The sequence below is a fragment of the Talpa occidentalis genome, unplaced genomic scaffold, assembly GCF_014898055.3.
Source record: "Talpa occidentalis isolate TD23 unplaced genomic scaffold, MPIMG_talOcc4v2.1 talOcc4.16, whole genome shotgun sequence".
Lineage (NCBI taxonomy): Eukaryota > Metazoa > Chordata > Mammalia > Eulipotyphla > Talpidae > Talpa > Talpa occidentalis.
The window spans coordinates 2,889,321-2,914,547 of NW_023601653.1; the positions used below are offsets into that span (position 1 = coordinate 2,889,321).

Consider the following 25,227-nt stretch of genomic DNA (forward strand, 5'->3'; position numbering starts at 1 on the left):
TTCATGTTCTGCCTTCAGCCTTGCTCCAGAGCAGAATCCAGGGAAAAGTCAAAGTCCTGTCTCCCTGGCCTGTTTGTGCCTGCGACCCAGACCCTGCCATTCCTGGTAGGCAGTGATGGATGGGAGGGGGTGTGCAGGATCTGGAACCCAGAGGCACCCCAACCTCATGCCCGTGCCACCATGGTCTGACCAGTCAGTCAATATTACTCTCCTCAGACTGGGCCTGCATAGGGGCTGGTCACAGGCAGAAGACAGGCACGGAGGTTGGCGAGGGGCCGGCTTGGAATGTGTTGAGTGAGGGTGGAGGTCTTGAGAGCTGAACCTGGGTACCAACCACCTCCCTTCACACTCCGTGAGTCTCAATGATGGCACTTTGCAGCTCACACAGGCCTCCTTATCTCGCCAAATGCTTCCTCCTCCAGGAAGTTTTCTGGGATCTCCCAGACTGACTTGCTGCCCACTCTTTTAGGGTCCCACGGCTCACTTTGGTAACATTTGACACACTGGATGTTATCTCACTGAGGACAGGACTAGGCCCCAGCTTGCCCATTCACCTCCCGAGTCTCTCGAATATTTGCCAGATCCCAGCCGGGTCCCAGCCCTGTACTGATATGAGCGAGCAGGAAAGGCAGAACCCGGCCTCTGGGCGCAGGCTAGGCCCGGCCCGCCCTGGGAGCCTCCTCCTGCCCTTGGGTCAGGCGAATCTTCCTTGTAACGGGAGGTTGACCCACCCGCCTCCTGTGAGATTATGGGCAGAGAGCCCAGTTTGCAGGAGCCCAGAAATGTTTCCATCCACACTCAGCTTCCTTATCTGAGAAATGGGCGATAGCCCCCTCAGTTTTCTACTGTTTGTGAGACTTGGGTTTGGGCTAATGTGCAGGAGGCGCGTGGCAGCTGCCCCTGCACAGCTGGGGGGCTGGGGGGGTTGGTGCCCCTCCAGCTGGATTGGGGCGGGCCGCCGTCGGAGGACTAGGGCCTTGAATGACGTCACCCATCTCTGCGCTGTGACTCTGTATTCCTCTGTGCTGGAGAGAAGCGGGGCTGAGCTGCAACCCCCACACAGGCCTCTTTATTGACCTTGTTACATGGACCCACCATTTGGGTAGGCCAGGCTCTGCCGCCGGTCCGAACACTGGGTCTCGAGCCAGGAGACCTGGGCCCAGGCCGCACCCTCACCAGCTGGGCAGCCTGAGTCAGGGACTAGGTCAGCCCATCTGAATCCACACCAGGCTGGGGTCCCCGTCACAACTCCGCTCCCTGTCCCTGCACCCCACCCCACCGTCAGCCAACCGGCTCCACTCTCCACTCTGGTCCGGACTCCAGTCTCCTCCTACTTCTCAGTGACTGCCTCCTCCGGGAAGCCCTTCTTACCCTCCAGGCCAGGGAGGATGGGCCCCTTCCCTTGAGGCTCAGGCTGCACTGCGGTCATTGGTTTACTTTCTTCGCACCAGGCGGCTCCTTGAACAGTCTTGTGCATCGCTGGGTCCCTGGACCTCGCCCACAGCAGGAGCTCAGTGTTTTTGCTGGTGGGGCCAAATGTGGGAGCTGGGAAGATCTTAGAGAGGATTCAGGGTCCCGGAGAAAGGAGGGGCTGGGGGTGGAATGAGGCTGTGTGCTGGGGAGCAGGGGCCCTGGGTTTGAATTCTTAGAGTTGATCTGGCTGGGCCTGTTGTTCCCTTAACCACTTTGTGCCTCAGTTTCCTCGTTTGTAAACCGGCATGTTAAAGCTGCCTCCCTGGTTATAGTGACTTTGTACCAAGATAAGGCAAGAGGGGGCACTTTGTGAAGCCCCTGAGGTGTGACTGCCCAGCTGGGGGCCTCAGGGCCAGGTGGGCAGGGAGTGCTCTGAGGACAGGCCCGCGTCTGGTTCCCAGACCTGGAGTGTCAGCGGGTAAGCTGGCAGTGAGTTTGGGACAGAGTGTGCTCCCGCTCCTTAGGGACCCCTTGAATGCTCCTGGGCCTGCCCTGGGCTCCTCTTGTTAATGGCACATTATGGGGCGGCCCTCTGACTTGAGATCAGCAAGGGTCAGGGGGCATGGAGGCCTGTCCCGGCCGGGCCCCCAGCAGCATCCAACCTTCCTTCACCTGAGTGTGCTGCCCGAGTTTTCACACTCTGAGTGGATGGAAGATGCTCATTCCTTTTGTATGAGTTCTTTTTGCGGGGGGCTGGGATTAGCCGGGCCCTAGCTGCCCATTTCCTCAAAGCCCTGTTGTGTTGTGAGGACATCAGAGGCCTGCCTGTGTGGCTTCTTGGGGGCTCTGAGCCTTCTGCGGGTCCTGGGGCAGAGAACTGGAGGGGGCGGGCCTGAAACAGGGTGGGTGAGGTGCCCCTCATGCCCGCCTAGCCACCTCCTGCCCCTCGGTGCTCATTTTAAAACATCAGCTGGGTCTGGGGGCCGCTGCGTGCCTCCTGATGGCCCCCCGTCCCCCCGCCTGGCCCCCCGATCCCTGAGCAGCAGCCGGCAGAGCAGGGGGCGCATGCGTGCGGCAGGAGTGAGCCGGCTGTGGAGAATTAATATTCCTGGAACATCGCCCCGGCCGCCTGCACACGCCGAGGAGAATATTACGGCGATTAGCGGTGGGAGTTCGGCCTGCACGCAATATCTGGATGGAGAATTCGGTGTGATTAATCTGGCGCTAAGTAGCAGCCTCCGGGGTCCGCGGGGCTCTGGCGTGTTTGGAATGGGAAAAAAGCTCGGGAGCACAGCGACTCTTTGGGGGGCTCTTTGGGGGTCTGCTAGGGCAGCAGCTGTGCCCCTGGCAGGTTACAGGCCCCTAATGGTCCCTGGGTGGGCAGATCACCCCTCGTTTGTGGCCATCAGCAGGCTGCCAGCAGAGAAAAACGTGGTGGTTAGAGCCTCAGCCTGCCTGGCAGCAGAGCCAGGCCTTGCCCTCCGTCGTGGCTTGTGGCTTCCCTGCACACTTCACGCCTCCCTTCCGGGCCTCGGTTTCCTCCTCTGTAAAATGGGGTGCACCAGTCTGGTCCTCAGGGAAGAATGTCTACCGTGGTACCCATTTTATGGGGCATTTGCGCAGCCAGGAAGTGGCACTGTGCTACACAAATGTTGAGGATTATTATTAATTCTACTAATAATATGAATTCAGCAGCCACCAGCTCCTCTTGCTTTGTCTCTGCTCTTTGGGCAACAGCATATGATGTTTGCAGCCTCCCGGGGCATGTAAGGAAGGATCCAGTTAACTCATAGGCTTGAACCCAACCCCACCTGGAAATTGGGTATAAAAATGCCTTATCTCCTTGAACTGGATTCCTGTCTCGAGATCTGTTGTTCTGGGCCTGTTTACAGACTCATTCGGGGCGCTGGTGGAGGTGAGGTGAAGGCTGGGGAGCCTCTGCCTAGCCTGCTTTCCCTCCGTGGGGGCAGCACCAGGTGCCAGGCTAGAGGGAGGTTCCTGCTTTTGTTCCCCAGTGTCTTCACTTTAAGGAAGAGGAAACGAAGCTCGAGAGGGAGCAAAGCTGCCCTGACGGGCGATGGCAGGGGCGCCCAGTCTCTGCACCTCGCCAGGTCTGCGTTGTCCTTAGGCGGGTCTTCCCTTCCCTGAGCCTCGGTTTCCTCATCTGGGGAATGGGACCGTCGTGCCATTCGGGCCGGAACAGTGCAGCGGACCTGGAACAGAGCAAGCAGGCGCTGTTCTCAGGAGAAGGCTCGCTCTCCGAGAAACCTGGGGCTCTCCAAAATGTGCCCAGCGCGTGCAGCCAGCCTGCCTCCTGCACTGGGGGCGGCTGCGCTTGTCAAGAGTACTGTGTTTGCAGACCCAACCACTACACTTTCTCGCTTGATTGCTTCAAGCCCTGTGGACTGAGCATTTCCAAATCTGATTTGCAGGATTATTTTTTGCCAGTGAGGCCTCAGACCTCCATGCAACTCACCTTTCTGCCCAGAAATTGATACTGGATCAATTGTCTTCACTCCCCTTTTCCTAGGCTGTAATCAGGTCTTCGAGAAGGGGGTGGTTTGTGGTTTTGCAGCAGCAGAGCGGTCTGTGGTCTTAAGCAGCTAAATTTGAAATCAGCCTTCTCAGGAGGACCATTGTTAGCAAGCTCTGAAGTGACTGGGCACGCGCGAGGTGCCGTGGGGCGGTGGGCAGGCTGTGCACTCATATTGCTGACTCCTCAGTGCCTGCAACGGTGGGAGCTCAAATAAGCTCTGCTTGAATGCATGTGTGATGGGATGGATGGATGGGTGTATGCATGCGTGATGGGATGGATGGGTGCATGCATGCGTAATGGGATGGATGGATAGGTGGGTGGGTGCATGCATGATGGGACAGATGGATGGGTGCACACGTGTGTGAGGGAATGAATATGTGCATGCATGATGGGGTGGACACATGCATGCATGAAGGGATGGGTGGTCTCATGCATGATGAGACAGAAGGATGCATGCATGCATGATGGAATGGGTGGGTGCATGTATGATGGGATGCATTGGTGAGTGCATGATGGGGTGGCTGGACCATGCATGATGGGGTGGGTCCATACATGCATGATAGGGTGGGTGCATACATGCATGATGGGTGGATGCATGTGATGTGAGCAGCAGTAGGGCATGTTGGTTAAAAGCCCAGACTCTACAGCTAGTCAGCCTGAGTTGATGCCTGGTTCTGCTTTTTATTAGTTGTGTGACTCTGGGCGACCTTCTCAGTTCTGAACCTGAGTTTTCTCATCTGTGAAGTGGGGTTAATGGCAGTCTTCATCAGATGGTAGCCAGGGGGTTTAAATGAATTCTTCCTCATAAGAAGCTACGACAGGTACACACTTTAAGCACTATGTCAGCATTGCTAACTCTTGTTACTGATGCTGTTAGCAAAAGAATCTGACCTGGGGGTTACAAGGTTAAGCACAGGTCTTAGCTCTGCCATGGAGCTGCCATGTCACTTTGGACAAGTCCTGCCCTCTATGGGACTTACTGTGGTTTCCAGCCTACAGAATGGTGGGGCCAGATGACTCCAGCATCCCTCCCAGCCTGATCCTAGCCTTTCTCCACAGCAATAACCATGCCCCCTAGCTCAGCCACTCTGCCACCAAAAACCTGTGCTTTCAACTGGAGGAAACAGAACAACCTCCAGCCAGGTGTGCCTGAAAATTGCTGCCTGAGAAATGTGCTTGGCCTGTGGGGGAGTAGGCACTCCCCCACTCCTGTCCTTGCGTCTGCTCCTTGCGCCCTTCCTCTGAGCCTACCTGACTAGCTTTCACACCTCCTCCTCCAGGAAGTCTTTCCTGGCGCCTACCTGCAACTGCCCTCCCTTCTTAGCCTCTTCTCGGCACCTGTTGTGCCTGGTTTGTGATCCCACCTCACCTCAGAGTATGAAGCCATGAAATAGCTGTTGTGGCATACGTGGCCATGATTCTAGGACATTCTAGGACATTCCTCTATGGCCCATCTAAATACGAATGTCTAAGTTTGGTACTTTGGTCTTGTTTACAGTCATCTGCTCAAAAACGCAGTGAGGTAAGGAGTGTTACCCTGCTTCAGCCTCACCCGAGGCTCAGTGTGGTTCCGGTGGAGGCTGGTCTGGAAGGACTCTTCCTTCCCACTGTTGCATGCACCTCTGACTTCCCCGTCTCCATGGCACCTGGCAGATAAAGTAGTAACGGTGATGGCAGCTGACAGGGGCTTTGCTCCCGCGAAGCGTCTGCTGCTGTAAGCTCTCTGCATCCCTTCTGTGAGGTCACTTCACAATCGCCATACACAGTGGGTTCTATTCTTGTGCCCATTTTACAGGTGGTGCATATAAAGCTCAGAGAAGTTAAGTAATTTGCCCAAGATCACACAGGAAGGAAGTGGTGGAGCCAATATTTGAAATCAGGCAGCCGGCGTGGGTGCCTGCTGAACCGAATCCACATTCTCTGGTGCGCTGTTCCGGCTAGGCGCCTCGGCAGGGCTCTCGCAGGCCCGCAGGGTGCTGGCCCTGTGTGTGGACAAGACGGCCCTGTGTGTTGGCCCATCTAGCAGCCCGGCTGGGGAGGCAGGCAGGGGAACAGGCAGGTCCAGTTCTGCTGGGGTCTGGTGAGGGTTGGCACTGCCATTGCCCCCACTTCATAGAGGAGGAAATGGACTGAGGGGTCAAGGGCTTGTCCAAGGTCTCGCTTGGGGAGCAGCCTGTCTGAGAAGCTACTTGCACCACTTCCTGCTGCTGCCTGAGGACACAGCTCAGTCATGAGCTGTGATGGGGGAAAAACATGGCGAGTGGCATCTAACTTGGCCTTGGGAGTCAGGAGGTGCTTCTGGAAGGACGTACTGTCTCAGTGAGACCCTCTGTAGCCAGGGAAGGGGAAGAGGCGGGGGTGGGAGTGGAGAGGTGCTCCCAGCAGAGGGAACAGCATGTGTGAAAGGCCTCAAGACCAGAGAGCATGGTTTGTTCAGGAACCGAGGCAGGTGTTTGTCCTGGTCTCCTGGCTGGTGTTCACAGCGCAGGCACGGCTTCTGCTGGCAGTGTTGGTGAGTCCACGGGTCCACGGAGCGCCTTGTGGATTCTGCACCCTGTTGGGGCCTGGTGGGACTTCTGAGGATGGATGCGTGGAGGTTGTCCCTGGGCTTCTGGGAGAAACAGATTTTCCTGACAATTGGCGCAGGCCTGTGTCCTCGCTGTAACCCTGACATCCGGGGTAAGGGAACAATGACACCAAATAACTCCGCCTACTGCTCAGTTGTCAGCCCAGGAACACAGATGAAGGTGTCTGCTGGGTGGGGCAGCCAGTGGTCAGGAGACCGGATGCCCCAAAGTGCCAGAGAAGAGGGTACTGCTGCCACTGCCTGAAGGGCCCCCTGCTGGGGCAGAAGGGAGCACCGCAGAGTGGCATGCGTGGCCTCTGCTCTGAGGCCAGAGACTGGAGCACCCACAGGTTTCTCAAAAGAGGTGGGCATTGGACAGGGGGAGACCCCGCCAGGCTGGGGGTATCCAGAGCAGCTGTAGAGTTGGAGGCCCAGGCTGAGGGTGTCACAGGACCCTGGGCCTGGTCTGGAGTCTAGACTGGACTCCTGGGCTCCTATGTTGTCCCACAACTTCTTGGGTCTCAGTTTCCCCATCTTGACATGGGGCTTTGGTGCCTACCTCTCAGGCATTGCCGTGGAATGGGGGGGAGCATGAATCCAGGTGTGGGGATAGCACATCACAGGTGCTCAGGCTGTGAGGGGCAGGGCTCTTGCTGCTGCCCCCCAGCACCCCAAGACAGGACTTGGGGAGATTGGGATGCCTTGCCCACTTCTGAAGCAACCTTTTTGGGGGAGAGGGGGTGGCCTGGGTAATTTACCAGACCTGAGGCCTCATCCACCTCATGGTGAAAACTTGGAAAGGCCCTGATGTGCTTGGCCGGCCCTTCAGGCTCTGGGCCCTTGGCCGCCCCCTCAGCCCTGCCCAAACCTCTGCACCTCCAGCCCCAAAACCCACCTCACTTGCCTGCCTTGCAGCTTGGGGCGGTCCTTCCCACTCCAAGCCTCAGGGGTCTTCAAGATCACCACCCAGCGGGGGGTGGGGCGGTGCTCCGAGTGCCAGCACACAGTAGGTGCTCAGTGACCGGTCCCCTGGCCTTCACCCCACGGGCCCCCAGGACAGCAGTGAGCTGCCTGCGGTTCTCCCCCTCGGTGGGCGCGCGCCCGTTTAAGCCATTCACTCTGGGGCCAATTATAAATAGACACATGATCCCCCTATCTACAGAGATAAAAACACCGTCTTCAGAGATGCGCCGCCTGCCCCTCCCTTGCGCACCCCCCCTGCACTGGCAGGCGGGCTCCACAGTTGAGGGCTACGGAGGGATCGGGGCTCCCCTCCCTCCCCTCCTCCCTGCCGCTCCTCCATCTCCACCCTGCAGAGGTGAGATCCAGCAGGGGCCGTGATGTCAGAGGCTCAGCTGATGTCACCGCCCAGGCCCTGTGACTTCACTTGCCGGCTCGGGCAGGAGGCGCCGCGAGGAGGCTGAGAGCCGAGGAACTGCCCCCACTCCTCCTCCCTCTTCCCCGCCCCTCCTCCGGGCCTGGCCGGGGCTCTGGCCTCAGGCCCGCTGGAGGGTCGGGCGGGCGCCAGGAAGGATGCTGCTGCACAGGTACCGCCGGCCGCTCCCTCCGGTCGTGAAAGTTTGCTCTGGCGCGCGACGTGCCCGCTGGGCGCTCGCTCCGCAGCGCCGGCCCGGGGGCAGGGGGCGGGCGGGGCGCGGGCCGGCCCCCGGAGGCCTTCCCTGCCTGGTCCTCATCAAAGGCCGCAGCTGCTTGAGTGGCGGCTGCAGCTTTGAAACTGCCGTGGAGAGCGGGGGAGGGCGGGCGCGGGCCCGCGGTGCGGCGGGGAGGGCGGCCGGTGCCCCAGGACGCGCGGTGGGCGGCTGGGGGGCTCAGCGGCCCCGGCGGCAGCAGGGGCGTGAAGGGCAGGACCCCGGGTGGCCATCCCAGGGCCCAGTCCCCGTCCCTGACCCCTGTCCCCTGGGGTCCGGCCCGCGGCCGGCGGGCAGTCAGGGAGCGGAGGTGGTGGTAGGGGGCCGGCGCTGGCTTCTGCCCCAGCCCCATTCCCTGCAGGCCCCTCCAGCAGGCCCGCTGGTCAGCAGCGACCTGGGACAAAGGAGGGGGCGGCGGGTGGTCTGCTGCAAGTTGGGCCGGGGCGCCGAGCGCGGCCGGGAGGAACGCCAGCCGGCAAGAGGCAGATCGAGGGCTCTGCTCGTTCAGGCTGTCGAGGGAGCCGTCATTTTGTGTTAGCGTGTGTGTCTGAGGTGGGAGGAGGCGGAGAGGGGAGAATGACAGGAGAAGGATTATGACATTGTGTTGTCTCTGTTTGTGGTAAATGCAAATTTGGCACCAGCCGCTTCCTGGGGAAAAGCAGCAGCAACTAACCCCGGCCAGGCCTTGGCCCCAACCCGCTGCGCGGCCCGTGTAGGGCGGTTTGGGGTTTTTTTTTTCCTCTCTTTTTTTTCTGTCTGGCGTGTGCTTCTTCCATTTATTTTTACAGTGAAGTGCTGGAGACAGACAGGCCAGCATGGCGGGGAGGAGCTGGGCCCCCTCCCCCTCGCTGGCATGCCAGCCCCCTCCTCACGCTGTGGAGGCCCAGGCTCTCCTCCCTGTCAGGGCACGTTTCCACCGCCTCCCTCGGTGTCTGTCCCCGCCAGGGTCCTGGCCCATCGTTCTGCCTGGGCGGCCTGAGGTCTCAGAGGGCACTTCTGCCCACAGCTGCTTCCCAAGGGTGATCAGAGATCAGCGCCTCTGGAGCTGCTGGGCCAGGGCTGGGCATGCCCCTGGCTGCAGAGTCGGCCCGGCCCAGAGGCTGGCACAGGGTTCTGTGGCCAGGCGGGTGTGGGCAAAGGGTCCCCTGCACCACGACTGCTCTGACGGCCCCCGGGGCAGGGATCCCGAGCCTGACCTCAGCCGGGGCCCGGGGCGGCGCCAGGGCTCGGCGGGCACGGTAGCGTGCGCACAGGTGCCTGGTCCCCCTGGAGCAGGTCTCCAGAGAACGTGGGCAGAGGGTTTTACCACGGCCAGAGAGTTCTGAGCTAAGAAGCCAAGTCAGGAACCTCTTCAGGCGAGGGCCTGGGAGGCTGTGACCAGCTGGGTCCCGCCTGTCGCATCCCGGGCCTTGGGCTGTGGCTACTTCCTCACTGCCTCCTCTTGTGCCGGTCAGGTCCTCCTGAACTCAGTTTACCTCCTCCAGAAGCCTCCCGTGTCCTCACCTGGGCGAGCTAGCGTCCTCCCAACCTCACGCCCCTCGTCCTTTTGTCTCAGTGCTGGGCATGCAATGGTCCCTGTCAGACCCCTGGGGACAGGGGAGGGCTTGGCATCCTCGGGTGCCGGACATTCCTGGCCACTGCCCAGAACTGGGCACAGAGTTGCTTTGCGGCTGGAGGCCAGGGGAGCTGAGGCAGGCCTGGAGCGCCCCCGGGCAGGTGGGCCATCAGGCTGCAACAGATTTATCTTCCCACTCTAGAAAGGGTGAGGGGCTCACACGCTAGGGCAAATCCACTCGAAGGGGATTTTCCCCCACGGAGCCTGAGGCATGGCTGTGAGGGGTGGCCGCCCAGTGCTGGGGAGACTGATACGGCTAAATAATGTGCCTCTGGAAGCTGGTGGAGGACTCGTTTATCTCCATTGGCATTTCCTTCGGGTTCTGGACCTACAAACCGAGCTGCAGAGGGGAGCCGAGGAGCCAGGGAGCACGGTGGTGCAGGGGTGTGTGTGAGGCGCAGCTGCCTGCCTGCCCTTTGCCTGTGGGGCTCTGGGCCCTCTGGATCTCCCATGGCCAGACAGACAAGGAAGGGAGTGTGGACAGGCTCTCCCCAAGGTCAAGGGTTCATGCCAGGTCTGGGCTTGAGACCCTCCTGGCCAGGAGCACTTGGTGGGAAACCAGAGCCAGTTGGTGGCCAGCTCTCGTCACCCAGCCCTGGTTCACAGATCCTGCCCACCGGGAGCTGGCACCCTGTTGGTGTTTAGAGATGGGAGAAGCATAACAGGCACCTCCTCCCGCTAAGCCCTCAGTCTGATGCACCCCATAGTGTCCATCAGAGGTGTCACACAGCCCTGAATTGCCATTTCCCTTGGCCTCTTTCTAGCTGTGTGACCTTGGACAACTTACCTAGGTTCTCAGAACTGTAATTTTAATGTTGTGACCTGCAAGCTTGTCATGGGGTTAAGGAGACTGCAGGCGCTCAACTAATGGCAGTTGTAGGTATGAGGGAGCTGGTTGGGCCAGCAACCTAGAGGCACAACAAAGAAAGTTCTCCCTGGGGTACTCCTGTGAATTCTCACAGAGCAATCCAGAGGGGCTTCAGAGAGGAGGTGGCACTTGAAGACCTTGAAGAGTGAGTAGGAGCTTGCCAGGCTACAGAGGGGAGAGCAGGAAGGAAGAGCAAGAACAGAGCTTTTATATATAAAAGGCTGGTCACCCCATGGGGGCTGAAGCCCAGGGAGGGGGAGGGAGAGAGAGGACCCTGTTTCTCTTGGCAGCGGGAGCTAGTTCTGTGGGAGGGGGACAGAGTGGACAGGTCTCACAAAATGTCGTCGTCATCGCAAAGTCGTCTTCTAGAGGTGTTGGCATCTTAGTAGCTCAAACAGTTTTGTAGGATCCTGCAAAGCTTTCCTTCTGGTTCTTCCTGAGTCTGGCCTCTCAGGCCAGCCTCGTGGTGCAGGGATTCTGACAGCCCCACATTTGAATCCAAGGACCAGCCTGGGACTGTGTGAAATTTGGAGTGTCAGAGTCTACGTTGACTGCCTGTGACAGAGTGGTTTCCCTGGCCCTGGCCGGGGTGGGGGAGGCTCCTGGAGCAGCTCTCTAGCCTGGGACACTGAGGTGATTCCAGGAGGAGGCCAGGGTGCCTGCGCCCCAACCCATCTGACCAAGGTGCAGAGGGGCAGCCAAGGGGATCAGGATTCCTGGGTCCAGCTCTGGCTCTGCCATTTACCAGCTGTGTGGCCTCAGGCAAGTTGCCTGGCCTCTCTGAGCCTCAGTTTCCCTGTGTAATAACAGTGCCTGAGTCACAGGGCTGTGGTGAGAATTATGGGAGCTAATTGTCTCAAGTGGTCCAGCCTGGCTGGTGGGGTGCTTGGTGCCAGGCAGCTTGAGGAGACATTAGCCCCAAGAGTGGCTCTTGCAGCACCCGCGTCCCTGGGCCAGTCACTCAGGGCCTCTGAGCTCGACTCCCCAGTTGCAAAACGAGGTGATTGCCTGGTCATGACAGCTAACGTTTATGTGCACTTAGTGTCTGAAGGAGCTTATTGAATACAGTCTCCCCCACTCTGCCTAAAATGTGGGGGCAGGGGCACTTCAGAAGTCACAACTGGCAGAGGAGAGCCCGAGAGGCTTGTGCTTTCTGATGTGCCCCTTGGGGGAGTGGGCAGGACGGGGTGACTGGGGTGAGGGCAGGAAGGCCAGCAAGGGCTCACCCACCACTGCAGATGAGCCCCTCGGCGGGGTACCCCTCGCACACGGCAGAGCCCCCCCCCACACCCCTGCCTTGGTTTTCCTGCCTGAGTGACGGGGCTACAGCTCGCTTCCTTCCAAGGCCAGCGGCTGGGAGGGGCTGTCACTCTCTGTTGCTTTGGTTTCCTTGGACAGCGTCCACGTAGGTTGTGACTTGGGCGGTATCATCGGCCCATTGATTTTTCCAGAAAGCGTGCTTTCTTCTTCCCGTTCTACTGTCAGCCCACGGGCGCACAGCCTTGGTGTCTGGTCTTGCCACTGCTCTTCCCGCCCCCACCTCCCCTGGGCAGGGGCCAGGGGCCAAGTGGGCTGGGCAGGCAGTGACTCCCAGGAGGCACCTAAGGCCGAGGAGGCTGCCCCAGCATCTGCCAGGCACCGTGGGGGTGGGGCAGTGTCCCGAGGGTGGGCACATGTGGGGCTCGGGAGCCACACCCAGCACACACCTAGCCGTGTGGGGCAGGCTCCCCACGGGAGCCTGGGGTCTCCGCTGCCCTCCCCACATAGTCACAGCCCCCGAGGGCCGCACAGTTGCTGGTCCTGCTGCCTTCACTCATCCAGGGCACTGGGGTCTCCTAAGGGCTAGGCTTAGGCCTAGGCTCTGCCCCTCACTGGCTAATCATTTATTGTCCTGAGCCTGTGCATGGGGATGACTGTACTCACTTCTCAGGCCCTGTGGTAGGGTGACCCGGGCTAACGCTCTGACACCTGTGAGAGCTGTAAGAATGTTCTCTATTGTTGTCCCCTCGAATCAGCTGGGGTTCCCCTCAGCGCTCCGGCTGGTGGGGAGGCACTGGCATGGGTTGCTCATCTCCCTCCTGTGCCCTGGGCTAAGCCGCCAGCCCCAGGGCCTGAGATTAAGCGTGTGGCTGTGAGTGGAGGGGAACAGCCTTCGAGAATTGGTGTGTTGGCTCCCACTGCTGGCATGACAGACATCCTGATGAAATATGTCACTTTCAACATTTTAAAAAGAAATTTCTGGAAAGCTTCCTCTACTCCCTTGGGGGCCATCCGTAGCCCAAATCGTCGGCAGGTTCTAGCCTCGGCTTCACCACGACTTACCAGGGACTTCCCTTGCTGGGCCTCAGTTTCCTCATCTGTAATACCGGCCATGGCTGTGCCCAGGGGAGAGGCTTGCTGGGAGACCGTGTGTGAGCAACGTGCTTTGTGAACTCGAAAGCGCCTTAGGGCCGTGGGGACGCTCGTTCCAGTTCTGCGGTGGTCAGCGCGAGAGGGTCCCGGGCAGGTTGCAATGCTGTGGTGCTGGCCTGGGGTTTGGGCCTCAGTGGGGTGCCGGCTCTGCTCTCAGGGGCTCCCTGAGCCGTGGTCTCACTAAAACCCTTGAATTTTGTGATTTCCAGAGAACGTGGAAGGCCCCTCCGGCAGCCTGGCCCCTCCCGGGGGAGATGCTGGTAAGTGCCCCTCCTGTCTGCCAGTTGCTGCCGCTGTGTTTGGAGCAGCTCCGTGAGCTGGGGGTGCGGTGGGGGGCGGGAGGGCGGTCTGCCCTGGAGGGATTCGAAGCCCTACACCCAAATAACCAGATGTCCGGGGCTCAGGGGTGGCTGGGTGGAAAGCCTGAGCGTGGCGGAGAACGCTCAGCCCCCGGCAGTGGTCGGCTGGTTTATAAATGAACGTTGACGGGGTCCTCTGCTGGGAATCGCTCGGCGGCTCCCCCTTTTGCCCTTGGGATCAAGTCCCCAAGCTTTTGTGGTCCGCTGTGTCTCGTTTCCAGCTGCGTCTCCCGCTTTCTTTCGCTTAAATACACAGCCTCCCTTCCCTTCCCGAAGAGCAGCTTGCTCCCTCCTGCCTCAGGGCCTTTGCGCACGCCGTGCCCAGTACCCGGGGCTCGTGTCCGGCCCCACCGCGTGGCTACTTCTATCTGTCCGTCAGGTGTCAGCGCAAATGTCCTGGGTCCGCGGAGCCTGGACTTCCGTTAGCTGCTCTCTGCGCCTGTCGTGCTTCCTACCAGCGTGTCTTCAAATGGTCACCCCGGTGACGATTCGTGTTCCCTTTAACTGCCCGTGGCACCATACGATGCGCGGCCACTGGGACCCTGGACAGTGCTGGCCCACGAGAGGTGCTCAGCCAATGTTTGTTGAATGAACATTAACGTAGGGTTTGTGGAGGTGGTCGCATTTGAGAAAGACTTGAAAGAAGGTCTATTTGGAGTTTTCAGGGGAGAAAGGAGGGCTTCTGGCTTTGGGGAGCAGACAGGCACGTGACTGGAATATAATTCTGTCGGTTTGGCAAAGAGGAAGGATGGGACGTGTGAGAGAAGGTTGGGAAGGTGAGGGGGCCAGAGGAGGGCTCCGCACTCAGGTGGGTGAGAAGAGACGTGAGTTCTGAAGCCCCCGGGGACGCGGGGGAGCAGGCCCACACAGACTCTGGGTGCTGGTCATGGGTAGGCTGCAGGGTCGGGGGTAGGAGCTGGAGCACCTCCCGCTCCCCTGATCTGTCTCCCTGGCTCACCCTGTGTCTGACAGCCACCCCCACGGGCTCATGGGAGGGTACGGAGCAGTGATGGGGACCCTCGTGGCTGCTCCCGGGAGCCCTTCCTGAGGCGCCAGAAGCCTGGGCCCCGCGTCTCCTGGCTTCCTTGAGGGAGAAGGTAGCACCCAGCTCCGCATCCTGCACCCGCGCCCTGTGCCTTCCAAGGGCCTTAGGGATCCTGCCTCCAAGGGGTCACCCTGAGCCAGGTGAGCACAGGCCTTTCCGTCAAAGCTGGCAAACAGGGCCCCCTCTCCGGGCAGCAGTGGATGGGTCCAGGGCTCACAAGGACCAGGGGCCAGTCCACGCCTGCCGCTTGGCAGCTGTGCGCCTCTGGCGTCTTGTTAGCAACCCGGGGTTCCAGTGTCTGCGGCGGGGCCGCTCCAGCTGGCGGAGGGTAAGAGCCGGCCTCGCAGGCCCCGGGCACAGGCAGCGCCCGACGCGAGGCGGCTGTGGCCGTATCATGGCCGCGTTTTTCTCCACGGTTTGAATTCTTCGCAGGAAGCTTGGGTTTCAGGCTTAAAATGAAGAGCATGTCAACAAAACAGGATGGAACAAAGTCTTTTCCCAGCATGCCTCAGCACGCGGCGCTGCCTCCCCGCGGAGCCCGACAGCGTCGGGGCTACAAGTCCTGAGCTTTCAAGCAGAAATAATCCCAGTGGAAAGAAGCCTCCCTACTGTTACCCTGTGATAGGGCAACTGCCTGGCTTCGGGTTCCAGCTCTGCCCCCCCAGCTGCTCTGTGCCTCAGTTTCCTCATTTCAAGATGAGGTGTATGGTGGTCCCCTCCTTGGCGTGTTGTTGCCGGGAGGAGGCTCCTGAATGCAGGGGTGGGTGTTCTTGGGACGAGCCTTTGGCTGCTGTGGAAGGTTCCATCGTCTCTCTTCGTTGTGCAGCGAGTGACTCTGGGGACACTGGAGCCTCATGGCTGAGTTTGAATCCGGCGCTGCTGCTGGCTAGCTGTGTGACTCGAGCAAGTCTCTTAACCTCTCTGTGCGCCCATTTCCTGCCCTTGTTGGGAGGAGTGAATGGGGGTGCCCAGGTAAAGGGTCCCACTCCCTGGAGACAGGCTCCTCCTCCCACCCTCTCCAATTTCCAGATGAAGAAACTGAAACCCCTAGGATGATGTGCTGAAGGACACATACCGGCAAGACCAGGCTGGGACCTCGGCTCAATGGCCTGTGCTGGCCACCATGCCAGGGGCTGCCCAGAGAGTGTCCCTATGGGCAGGGGTGCTGAGTGGCTGTGGGGTGATCTCCTGGGCCTGAGGCTACAGGGGCCTCCAGCGCTCAGCCCAGCTGCACAGCCCCCCGCTTCTGTCTGCTCACCCGCAGGAGGCATGAGCTGCCGTAGCAGTGCCCACACGTTGCGTGGAGCAGGGTCTTGCAGGCTGGAGCTTGCAAGTCCAGTGTCCAGTCTGGGGCTTGAACTTGTCATAGCGGGGAGAGGCCAGTGCTGGCCCGGCTGTCCTCATGTCTCTGTCCCTACCTACCTGCCACCTTTGGGAACTGTCAACCATCTGCGTCCACTCATCTTCCCAGTGTGTACCAAGTACTGGGCACTTGGTGGTTAGGACTGCAACCTCTGAAGACCTGGCTTCAGATCCCAGCTCCGGTTATTCCAAGCTGTGTGACTCAGGACACGTCACTTGAACTCTGTGCCTCAGTGGCCCCTTCTATAAAATGAGGGTCATAATAGTACATTCTCTTCAGGTTGCTGCAGACCCCCAGTGTCTGTTCACTGGACTCCTCTGGGCTGCATTCCCGTTAACATTGTCATTTTAATGGGCGTGGTGCTCCCCTATGGGAAAGATGGACCAGTGGGAGCTGTGTGACCAGTGGGAGCTGTGTGACAGTCACGTTAGCTGACACTGATACACAGCCTGGCAGGGTCCCAGCCTGCCCATTTCCTCGGCCTCATCTCCCACTCCCCTAGTCCTGCATTGCACACAGCTCTCCCAGGAATAGCAAGGCGCTGCCCCTCACTTTGCCAAGTCTCGGTATTCCCTGGACCTCTGTTTGGAGCCTTCCCCACCCGCTTGGCCTCAGAGCTTGGCCTGCTTTTACCCTGGGAAGGACTCTTCTTGCCCCTGTACCTCCTGCGCCCAGGGCTTCCAGCCTGGCACGCAGCAGGGACTCAGTGTGGTAAGGGGGCACCCACCAAGGACCAGGCCACCCCTGCTGTTTGTGCTCTCCTGGTACCTGGCCACTTTGCATGGGGAAGGAAGGCTTGAGACAGGCTCTGAGGGACACTGCAGGGGATGTGGGGCCCCTACTCTGTTACCCAGAGGCTGCTATAAATTGTGCCTGGAGGGCTGGGAGCAGGAATTCCAGGCCCCCTTGTGTGTGCTGGAGTCAGCAGAGGCAGGGCCTCCTGGGAGGGAGTGGAGCTGGGCCCATGAAAGGCTAAAGGTGAGGGTCAGACATGGCTGCAGACCCTGGCCAGCATGAGGACGGGCACTGCCACTCAGCCCAGTACCCTGCCTCCCTGCACACAAGCCAGCAGCCTCTACCCACCCTTGCTGACTGAGGGCAGCATGGTCCACCACCTAGAGGCGGAGGCGCCAGCCACATGGAATCCCTAATCCCGGAGAAGGGCACAGGACTTTGCGAGAGCACGGAGGACACGGGGCCTCCCAAGCCACCCTGGGCCCGAAGACGGGGAGAGGATTACTTCTGCTTCTAGAATTGAAACCGCTGATTTAGCTGAGCATTTTTTGGGTGACCTGGGATAGGAGAGGGAAAAAAAACCTGCCCAACTGAGCTGTCCTTTCCTAAAAGTGTGGTAGGAAAACAGAATTCTTGAGCAAAGGGTGATTGAGCGGCCACCTTGGATCTTGGGCCGTGATGCCACAGATGAGCCTCGCGTGTCCCGCTGTGGCCACTTCACAGAGCCATGGCCAGTGCTCCTGGGTGCCCATGAGCTGCACGAATTCTTCATGTAGATCTCCCATGATAGCTTACAAGTAAGGTCAAATTTTACAGCGGAGGAAACTAAGGTCCAGAGAGGAGAAATGACTTTCCGGAGGTCACACAGCACCGGAGTACTCAGATCTGTGTGCCACCCGTCAGCCCAAACGCTCTTCGTCTGAATTTACTGAAAGGTAAAGGAACAAGACACCGGGTAGAAGAGGTGCTGGGGACCTTTCCAGGTGCAGGTCAGCTGCGCGGTGGGGTGCCCTATGCAGGGTCAGTCTCCGGGCTAGGTGTAGGAGCAAATGAGGACCTGGACCCCAGTTATCTGTCTGCTTCTTTTCCTTTTGAATGAGATTCAACGCAGCTTCTCAGCAACCATTTCTCGTTCCCGCCCCCAGGCTGAGACCTGAATGAGTGGAAGGAAGGGCGGGAAGGGAGCAATGATGGGGCTGGAGACTCTCAGGCCAGGGGTTTCCCTTTTCTTCATGAATTCCCTTAACAGACTGAGGGTGCCCCCAGCACCCCATCTTCAGGACCCTCCCCTCCATCCCACCACCTTTGTCCAGAAAACATTATTTTGTGCTGAGAGTCCCCCCAGCCTGGCCCTCTGCAGCTCTAACCGCAGCAGAAGCCAGCACCGGTCTTTTTAAAAGACTGGGTGCCAAAGAATTTCAAAATGAAACTCACAGAACAATGGGAACAGCCAGAGGGCAGGGCCTGGCAGCCTGTGCAGCTCTGCCCCGGAAGAGCCCCGCACCCGCCTGGCATGCAAGAGGTGTTGGGGAATCAAGTCTCCAAGAATAGCCCTGACCCACATTGGAGCCGGCCCCCACTTTGTGAGGTGGGACAGAAGCCAAAAGAAGTCACCGCCTTCCCCAACCACATCCTCCCGAGGTGCCAGCAAGCCCCTAGGGCCCTGCCTCCGGTCCCTTTGCTGGGGTACAGGTGTGGCCACAGCCAGGACCCTCCTTGGGATGTCTGAGACAAGGCTGAGCCTTAATGTCTCTGGACAGGCAGGGTGGAAGGTGAAAGGTAGTGCCAGGCCTTGGGGAGCTGTGTGCCTCCCAGACAGGAAAGCTGGGCCTGGGCCACACCTGCTGCTTATCAGCCTCCACCTGGGGCCCCGAGGCTCTTCCGACTTACTTCCCCTTCAGGCTGCTTCAGAAAGGAGACCATCCACTCCTAACATCCAGGGCAGATGGGAACCTAGTTTAGGATCAGCCTTGTAGCCAACATTAGGGACCACTATGGTGCCCAGGGGATACTGAGGCCCCAGTGGGGAGAGCATGTGGCCAGAAGGCTTGGTGAATCGGGTGGGGAGCACAGCCACCCCTCCCTGGCCTTGAGACTGGGGCCTGTCACAGGGCGGACTTCTCCGTGGCTCTTTCACAGCCAAGATTTTCCGAAGAAAAGTCATAAAACGGACGGGGAGGTTTGCAAAGTAAGTAGGGGCAACGACTGGAGGCCTTGGCACCTTCTCTCCACATTAACTGTGGACCCTGGGTTTTTAGTGCCTGGGCAGGGCCGCCCACCGGCCTTTGGGGCGCAGCTATCTGGCACGGAGGTTCGTGGGCCGCTCCCCTCTCGCTCTCACGGAGGAAACCGGGGCTGGAGAGGGCCCAGGTCATTCATCCAGGGGCAGGTGGCGCGAGGGCGGCGGGCCCGCCGGCCCCCCAGGCAGGTGGCCGGGCCGGGTCTGGCGCCGGAGGCTCGGGGAACCCCGGCCGTCTCGGGGGCGATCCCGGGCCACCAACTCCCCAGAAAGTTGGCTCGCGGCCACTCCCGGGCGGCCGGAGCCGCGGGCCGAGAAGGCCCCGGGCGCCCCGCGCGACCCCGGCGGCGGGCGGGGGTCCCGGCGGCGGGCGGGGGTCCCGGCGGCGGCGGGCGCGCAGGCCCCGGCGCCCCGCACGCGGGTGGGCACGCGCCGCCCCGCCCCCGGCCCCGCCCCCGCGCGGCCCCGCCCGCCGCGCCTCCCGCCGCCCGCGCGCCGCGGCCCCGCGCGTCCCCATTGGCCGCGCGCGGTCACCTGACGCTCTGTTATTTCCTGTGTGCTGGGAGAATGGAGAGAAAAAGCCCCGAGCCGAGCCGCCTGCGGCCCCTGCGAGGCGGCCGCGGCCTCCGCCGGGGGAGCCCGCCCTGAGGCGCGCCCGAGCGGGGGGCGAGCGCGCGGCCGGAGCGAGCCTCGGGGGCCGCGGCCCCGGCCCGGCCGGGCGCTGGAGGCGGCGGAGGCGCCCCCACCCCCACCCGCGCCGCCCGCCCGCCCGCCCGCCGCTCCCTCCGCTCCCGCCCCCGGCCGCGGCCGCGGGGCCGGGCGGGGGCCCCTCAGGTAACCGCCGCCGGGCGGGGGCCGCGCCGGGCGGGGGGCCGGGCGGGAGCGCTCGCGGCCGGGGCAGAGGGCCCGGCCCGGCCGGCCCGGGCGCGCGGAGCCGCCGCCGCGGCCGGAGCGCGGCGTGAGGGGCGGCTCGGCCCGGCCCGGCCCGGCCCGGCCCGGCCCGGCCCGGCGGGAGCGCGGCGGGAGCGGCCGGGCCGGGCCGGGCCTGGCGGGCCGCGTCTCGGCGGGCCGGGGCGCGCGTCCCGCCGAGGGGCCGGGCAGGTACCTGCTCGTCGCGGCCTGGGCGCGAGGCGGGCGGGGCCGGCGCGCCGGACGGGCCGGGCTGCGGGGTCGGCGGGGCCGGGCGGGAGCGGCGGCCGCCGCGTCCTGCCATGTGAGCGCCCGGAGCCATGTGGACGCGGCGCCGCTCGCCGCGGGGGGCGGAGGGCGAGGCGGGGCTGGCGGGGCGCCAGGTCCCGGCGCGGGGGGCGGGGGCGCGGGACCCACTTCCTGCGTGGGCCGCCCTCCCCGCCCCGCCCGCCCGCCGCGCCGCTCCCCGCCCCGCCGGGGGCCGCCGGGGTGCGCGTCCCGGGGGCCCCGCGTGCTGGCCGGCGAGCGCTCGCCGCGGCTGGGGGCTGGGGGCGCCCCGCCGCGCGTCCCTTCCTGGGGGAAAGTGGGGGCGCGAGTGGCCCCGGGCCCAGCCCGCCCGGCCGCGGCGGGGGGTGGAATGTCTGGGGTGCGCCGGGTGGGAGCGGAATTTAGTGAGTTGGGGCGCGGGGGGAGGGGCGGCGCCGAGCAGCGGCGCCCGCCTGGGCCTGTGGGTGGGGGGCCGCGGGTGGGCACGGCGCTGCCCGCCGCGTGCAGCCCTTTACTTTGCCCCGAGGGGACAGATCAGAATTAGGATTTTTTTCTCTCTTTCTCTTGGCTCTTTTCCTCCTGGAAGGTTAGATGACTCCGGTAACTGCTGTAAAATGGATGGAATTTTCGAGCTATTATCTGCCAGGCAGATCTTTGAATGATAATTGGACCCTTATGTTAACAGCCTCGGTGGAGAGTTTTCTAAAACATCTTGCGTGGGGCGGCAGCCTGGTGGGGTGGGAGAGGCCCCAGCGGTCGCCTTCCTGCTTCGGGCGCGGAAACTGCCACCCTGGTCGCCCACCGCTCTGGGCGCCGCTTTCCTCGTCTGTCCGTGAGGGCTCCCCCGGTCATCACAGGCCTTGGGGTGTTCTTGGGTTTGGTCGTCGGTGCTTCTCCAGTTTCTCCTTCTGTGCTAGCTGCAGGCGCCCGGCCTGGGACACACGGGCTGTCCCCCACCTGGTTTTTGAAAACCTGTTTCACTTTCCAGCCTCTCCAGAGGAATGTGAAAGCCGGTCACGGTGCCCATCTCCTCAGATGCCTGATGCCAGCCTGTGCCTCTCGCCTCTCCGAAAGTATGTTCCGCTCTAGCCTGTGCTGAGTGTGCCGTGTATTTTTTGACTGTACCAGAGGGAGGTACGGTGAGGGAAGTCTCCCGTGAGGAGACTTCAGAGGTCTGGCTGCTTGGAGTGTTTGGGTCTGTGTGTGTCCATGGGCACTAAGGAGTTTCAGGGTCTGTCTGTGCAGTGGATGGTGGAGGGAGCCTGCTTTTTAAAGTCATGTCAAGGGATCGGGGGTGGTTGGCTAACGTGAACTTCCCAGCGCTGGTATTCTCAGAGCAGGGTCAGCGTGGCTTCCACAGTGTCTCCTGTGAATGGTGTGCTGGTGGAATTAACTGCCACCTCAGGGGGCACTAATTATTTGCATCCCCAATTTATTCCTTAATGGTAGCAGAATGCTTGCGCTCAGAAGCTGAAGAACCCCAATTAGTTTCACTGATTTTATGGTGTGTGAGGGCCTCAGGCCATGCTTCTGACACTGAGTCCTAGGCCAGCCGCATAAGTGTGTCTTGTCTTAATTCTTAGTACTGTGATGCTTGGAAGTCACGGGCCTGATAGGTCCTTTCTAGAGAACTTTTTATTTAGTCTGTATGAACCCACTTCAGAAGGGTCTCGGCATTGGGAGGTGTGCCATGCTGTTGACTTTGGAGGCAGAGGCGAGGTGTTTATATGTTAACATCAGGGCTATCGCGTAGATAGAAGTTTATGCAGCTTTGCAGATTAATTTGGGGGGGAGGTTGGGCGCTGGGTTGCGAAGCTGCCCGCAGCCTCTGCAGTGCCGGTTCGATCCCCGGCTGCTCCCCAGCAACCAGAGGAGGGTCCCACATGGCGCACAGACCTCTCCTGCCGCCCGCTGCTCCCCTCAGCAGTGTACTTCGGTCCTTCTGCCTGCTCTGCTCCCCGCTCTGGCTCTGGTGAATTCTCTCACCCTCCCGCGCTTCTGACTATACCCAGTGCTTGTATAAATAAAAATAAAAAAAAAATAATAATTTGGGGGGGAGTCTCCCAAAACAGGCAGTTTATTTTGAAATTTGAATTATGATTTTGTGTTTAGTGTGGGCTTTCAAAAATCCTACTTAATAAGGTTAGCAGTTATTACGTGCACATAATTACATTTGTTATAACTTAGGAGGAAACGTTATTAAATGTTCACTCTACTAAGGTAATTTTGTTCATGTGTGTGAGAGAATTTTGCTCAGGTCTCATACCTCGTCACGGTATACTTCTTAAACGTTTTTTTTTTTAAGATTTATTTATGCATACAAGAATTGGGGTACAGGTCAGAGGTGGAGGGGAAAGGATTCACCAGAGACAAAGTGGGGAGCAGAACAGGCAGATTGACTGAAATACACTGCTGAGGGGAGCAGCAGGCAAGACAGGAGAGGTCTGCTGCGCCATGTGGGTTTCTCCGTGGCCGGAGATCGAACTCATGCTGCAGAGGCTGCAGACAGCTTCACAGTGCTGTATCTTAACTCCTTACGCCACCAGGGAGGCCCTACTTAAACATTTTTAATGGAATGGAATAGAATTGAAATCACAAGAAATTAGAGTTGGATTTGTGATGAGTTCAGCCATCTCTTCATATGGAGAAGATGTTTGTCTTTTTGATCTGCTATATGAAGTTCTGTTCAAGGCATTTTTACTTGTCATAAAAAATCCACCTGAGAGGTAGGTCAGCTTCCTCTTCCTGCGCGGTCCAGTAGCTAGTGAGGGTCTGGGCTTGAATGTAGCCCCTCTGCCCCTTGGCTTCAAAGCCTGGAGAAGGGGTCTGAGGTCCCTTACAGCTCACTGCCTGCCCGGGGTGCAAATCAGGTAGTTAGTTGTAGGTGTGAGCTGGGAGACATGTTTCCTGCTGTTTCCAGCCCCTCCCCCACCCCCCCTAAGTTATAATGAACTCGAAGTCTGGGCTCCGGCAAAGTACTGGAAAGCAGGGTTGTGGTGACTGTGCTGAGCCGCTTAGTAGACCCGGCAGCTTTCTAAACTTTCACTTTCTCTGTACCTGGCTAGTTTTCCCCGGGCGCCAGAGATTTCCTCTCAAAAGTTTCTCTTCATCCTATGTTGAGCTGAAAACGTCTTCTGTCACCTCAAAGAGTGATGTAATAAGTAAGGGGCTGTTTCTCCCCCGCCTGTGCTAACTGGTTCACACGGCGCAGGAGTCATCCTACCTGGGGACTACGCTCAGTGGGACCAGATGGGACTCACAGGCTCCATTAGCATAAGACAGCCCTTCTCCCTGGCGCGCCTCAGGTGCTCTTCTTGGTAGGGGCTTGTGTTCTGTGCCCGCCTCTCCTGCTCGTCAGATCTACCTGGGGCTTCTGACCCTGCTGCCTGCCTTTCCTTTTGGTGGAGGTTAGAAAGGGGGATAAAAAGAAGCGCAACAACGAGCCCCGCTGATGCGGGAGCACAGCCATGCATCAGAGCCGCACATCTGGCGCCCGGGGAAAGGCGGCGTTCCGGGAGCTCGAGTAGTCTCGCTGCGCTCAGATGGGGTGGTTTCTCGCTGTTCGCTGCGCTGTTGAAAGGCCTTTAATACCCACGGTGCGTGCAGAAGGGGTGAAGAGTTCTCCCGGCGCCCGCCAGTCAGTACAGCCTGCACTAGAGCTGTGTTTGCAGGTAACGTGCACCTCCAGCAGGAAGGTGAGCTGGAAAGTGACCTGCCGGGGTAGCCAAGGCTGGCGCTCTCGGGCGGCCTTGTGGGGCAGTGGTTGGCTACCGGGTTAATTAGCCTCACTGCGCTGCGGGCCTGCTGCGCTGCGGGGAAGGAAGTGCCTGGGCTCCTGGAAGGCCAGCTGGACGGGAAGATGGCTTCCGCCTTTGAACACGGCCTCCCTGAATGTGGATCAAGGGCCCCCGTGTGTTTTAATTTTCATTAACAAGTCTTTATAGGCACCGTCCTCAGCCGAGAGGTGGAGTGGTGGGCAAGATAGAGGTGGAGCCTTTCTTCCGGGGCCAGGCCAGGCCGTGCGTGGCCAGGGACGTCTGCGGCGGCGCGCCGGGGTGAGCGCGAGGGACGGTGTGGAGGGGACTCGGGCTGCTCTTCAGGCCCGGGTGGCGAGGTCGCCTTTTCTGCCAGCAGGCCAGCCAGACTTGATCTATGGGACGGGTGAAATGGCATTAAGCAAGGTAAATAATTTGCTTTAGCCCTGAGCATCTTGAGAAGTTAATCCAGAGAACCGCAGCGGGATGGCGGAAGCCTTCCTCCGTCTGCGGCCTCTGCCTGGCGAACAGGACAAGCTCCAGGCGGGTGAGAGGGACCGTGGGTGGTGCTGGGTAAAGGGGGAGGGGGAAATAGTGTCTGGTTTTCCGAATCGTTCTGAGAACAGGTGTGGAGAGGGGGTTGCTGGGCATCCTCAGGGACAGCCTTTGGCTGCCTCTGTTTCTCTTTTGGGGAGTGGGATGGGGGTTCCTTGTACTTTGCTAACGCTTCCGTGAAGCCTGCAGATATTGGGGATGTGTGTCTGCAGGACACTGTGCTAGATGTTTCTTCACATGGAGAGCCCCAGGTGACTGACTGGGCCGTGGGTGGGGCTGTGGAGGAAGTGAGTGTCGCTCACAGAGCCGAGGAAAGGGGCGGGTCAGACAGGCTTTGTTGGCGGGGTTCATCCTCCCAGGCTTCCCGTCCAGCCAGCACCCTACATGCCTTTGCACCCCACCCCCTTTCTATATGCTGATTACATAATTAGAGCTGAGAGAACCCTGAGAATTGTCTAGTGTAGCTTTAGGCTTCTCGGCTGAGGAAAGGCGCCAAGGAGGTGTGACTTTTGTCCAGCTGGGCTTCCGTCGACTGGCAGCGTCGAGTCTGGGCCCTGTCCCTGCCAGCCAGGCGGCTGCTCCGCACCGTAGCCACGCTCACCCGAGGCTCGGCCTTCCCCAGGTGTTCCCGAGCGGGGCGAGAAAGGACGAGCCGGTGCCCCCACGGAGCCCGCGTGGGTCTCATCTCCGCAGGCCTAGGGACAGATGGTGCGTCGTGAGGCGGCGGAGTGTGGACAGAGCAACACGCACCACTCGTCGCGGGGACGCCGGTGTGGCTCCCGGCCCTCGCGCTCATGCCCGCTGGGTCTTGGCTCGGGGCGGACAGTGTGCAGAGGCTCTTTGCCGCGTCCAGCGTTGGTTGTGGAGCTGAGCAAGGCTTTCTGACGTGTGCTACATTTATGTTTAAGTTCTAGAACTCAAGAGTTGAGGCTCCAGCGAGT

At 60.3% G+C, this 25,227-nt stretch overlaps 1 protein-coding gene across 7 annotated transcripts in view; it reads left to right on the top strand.

Moving 5' to 3' along the window:
* Positions 1-25,227, top strand: part of TCF20 (transcription factor 20) — a 140,270-nt gene that overhangs the window by 53,494 nt on the left and 61,549 nt on the right. For 2 of the 7 annotated variants that reach the window (XM_037513435.2, XM_037513432.2), the window contains exons 1-2: positions 7,943-8,062; positions 13,269-13,319. The exons of 1 other annotated variant lie outside the window; for it this stretch is intronic. In XM_037513435.2, coding sequence (XP_037369332.1) covers positions 13,314-13,319 — 6 coding nt within the window. In that variant the 5' untranslated portion in view covers positions 7,943-8,062; positions 13,269-13,313. Of the gene's footprint in view, positions 1-7,942; positions 8,063-13,268; positions 13,320-19,612; positions 19,635-20,468; positions 21,050-25,227 lie in introns of those variants that run through there. 4 more of the 7 variants (XM_054695996.1, XM_037513433.2, XM_054695998.1 and 1 more) reach the window with 4 other exon arrangements.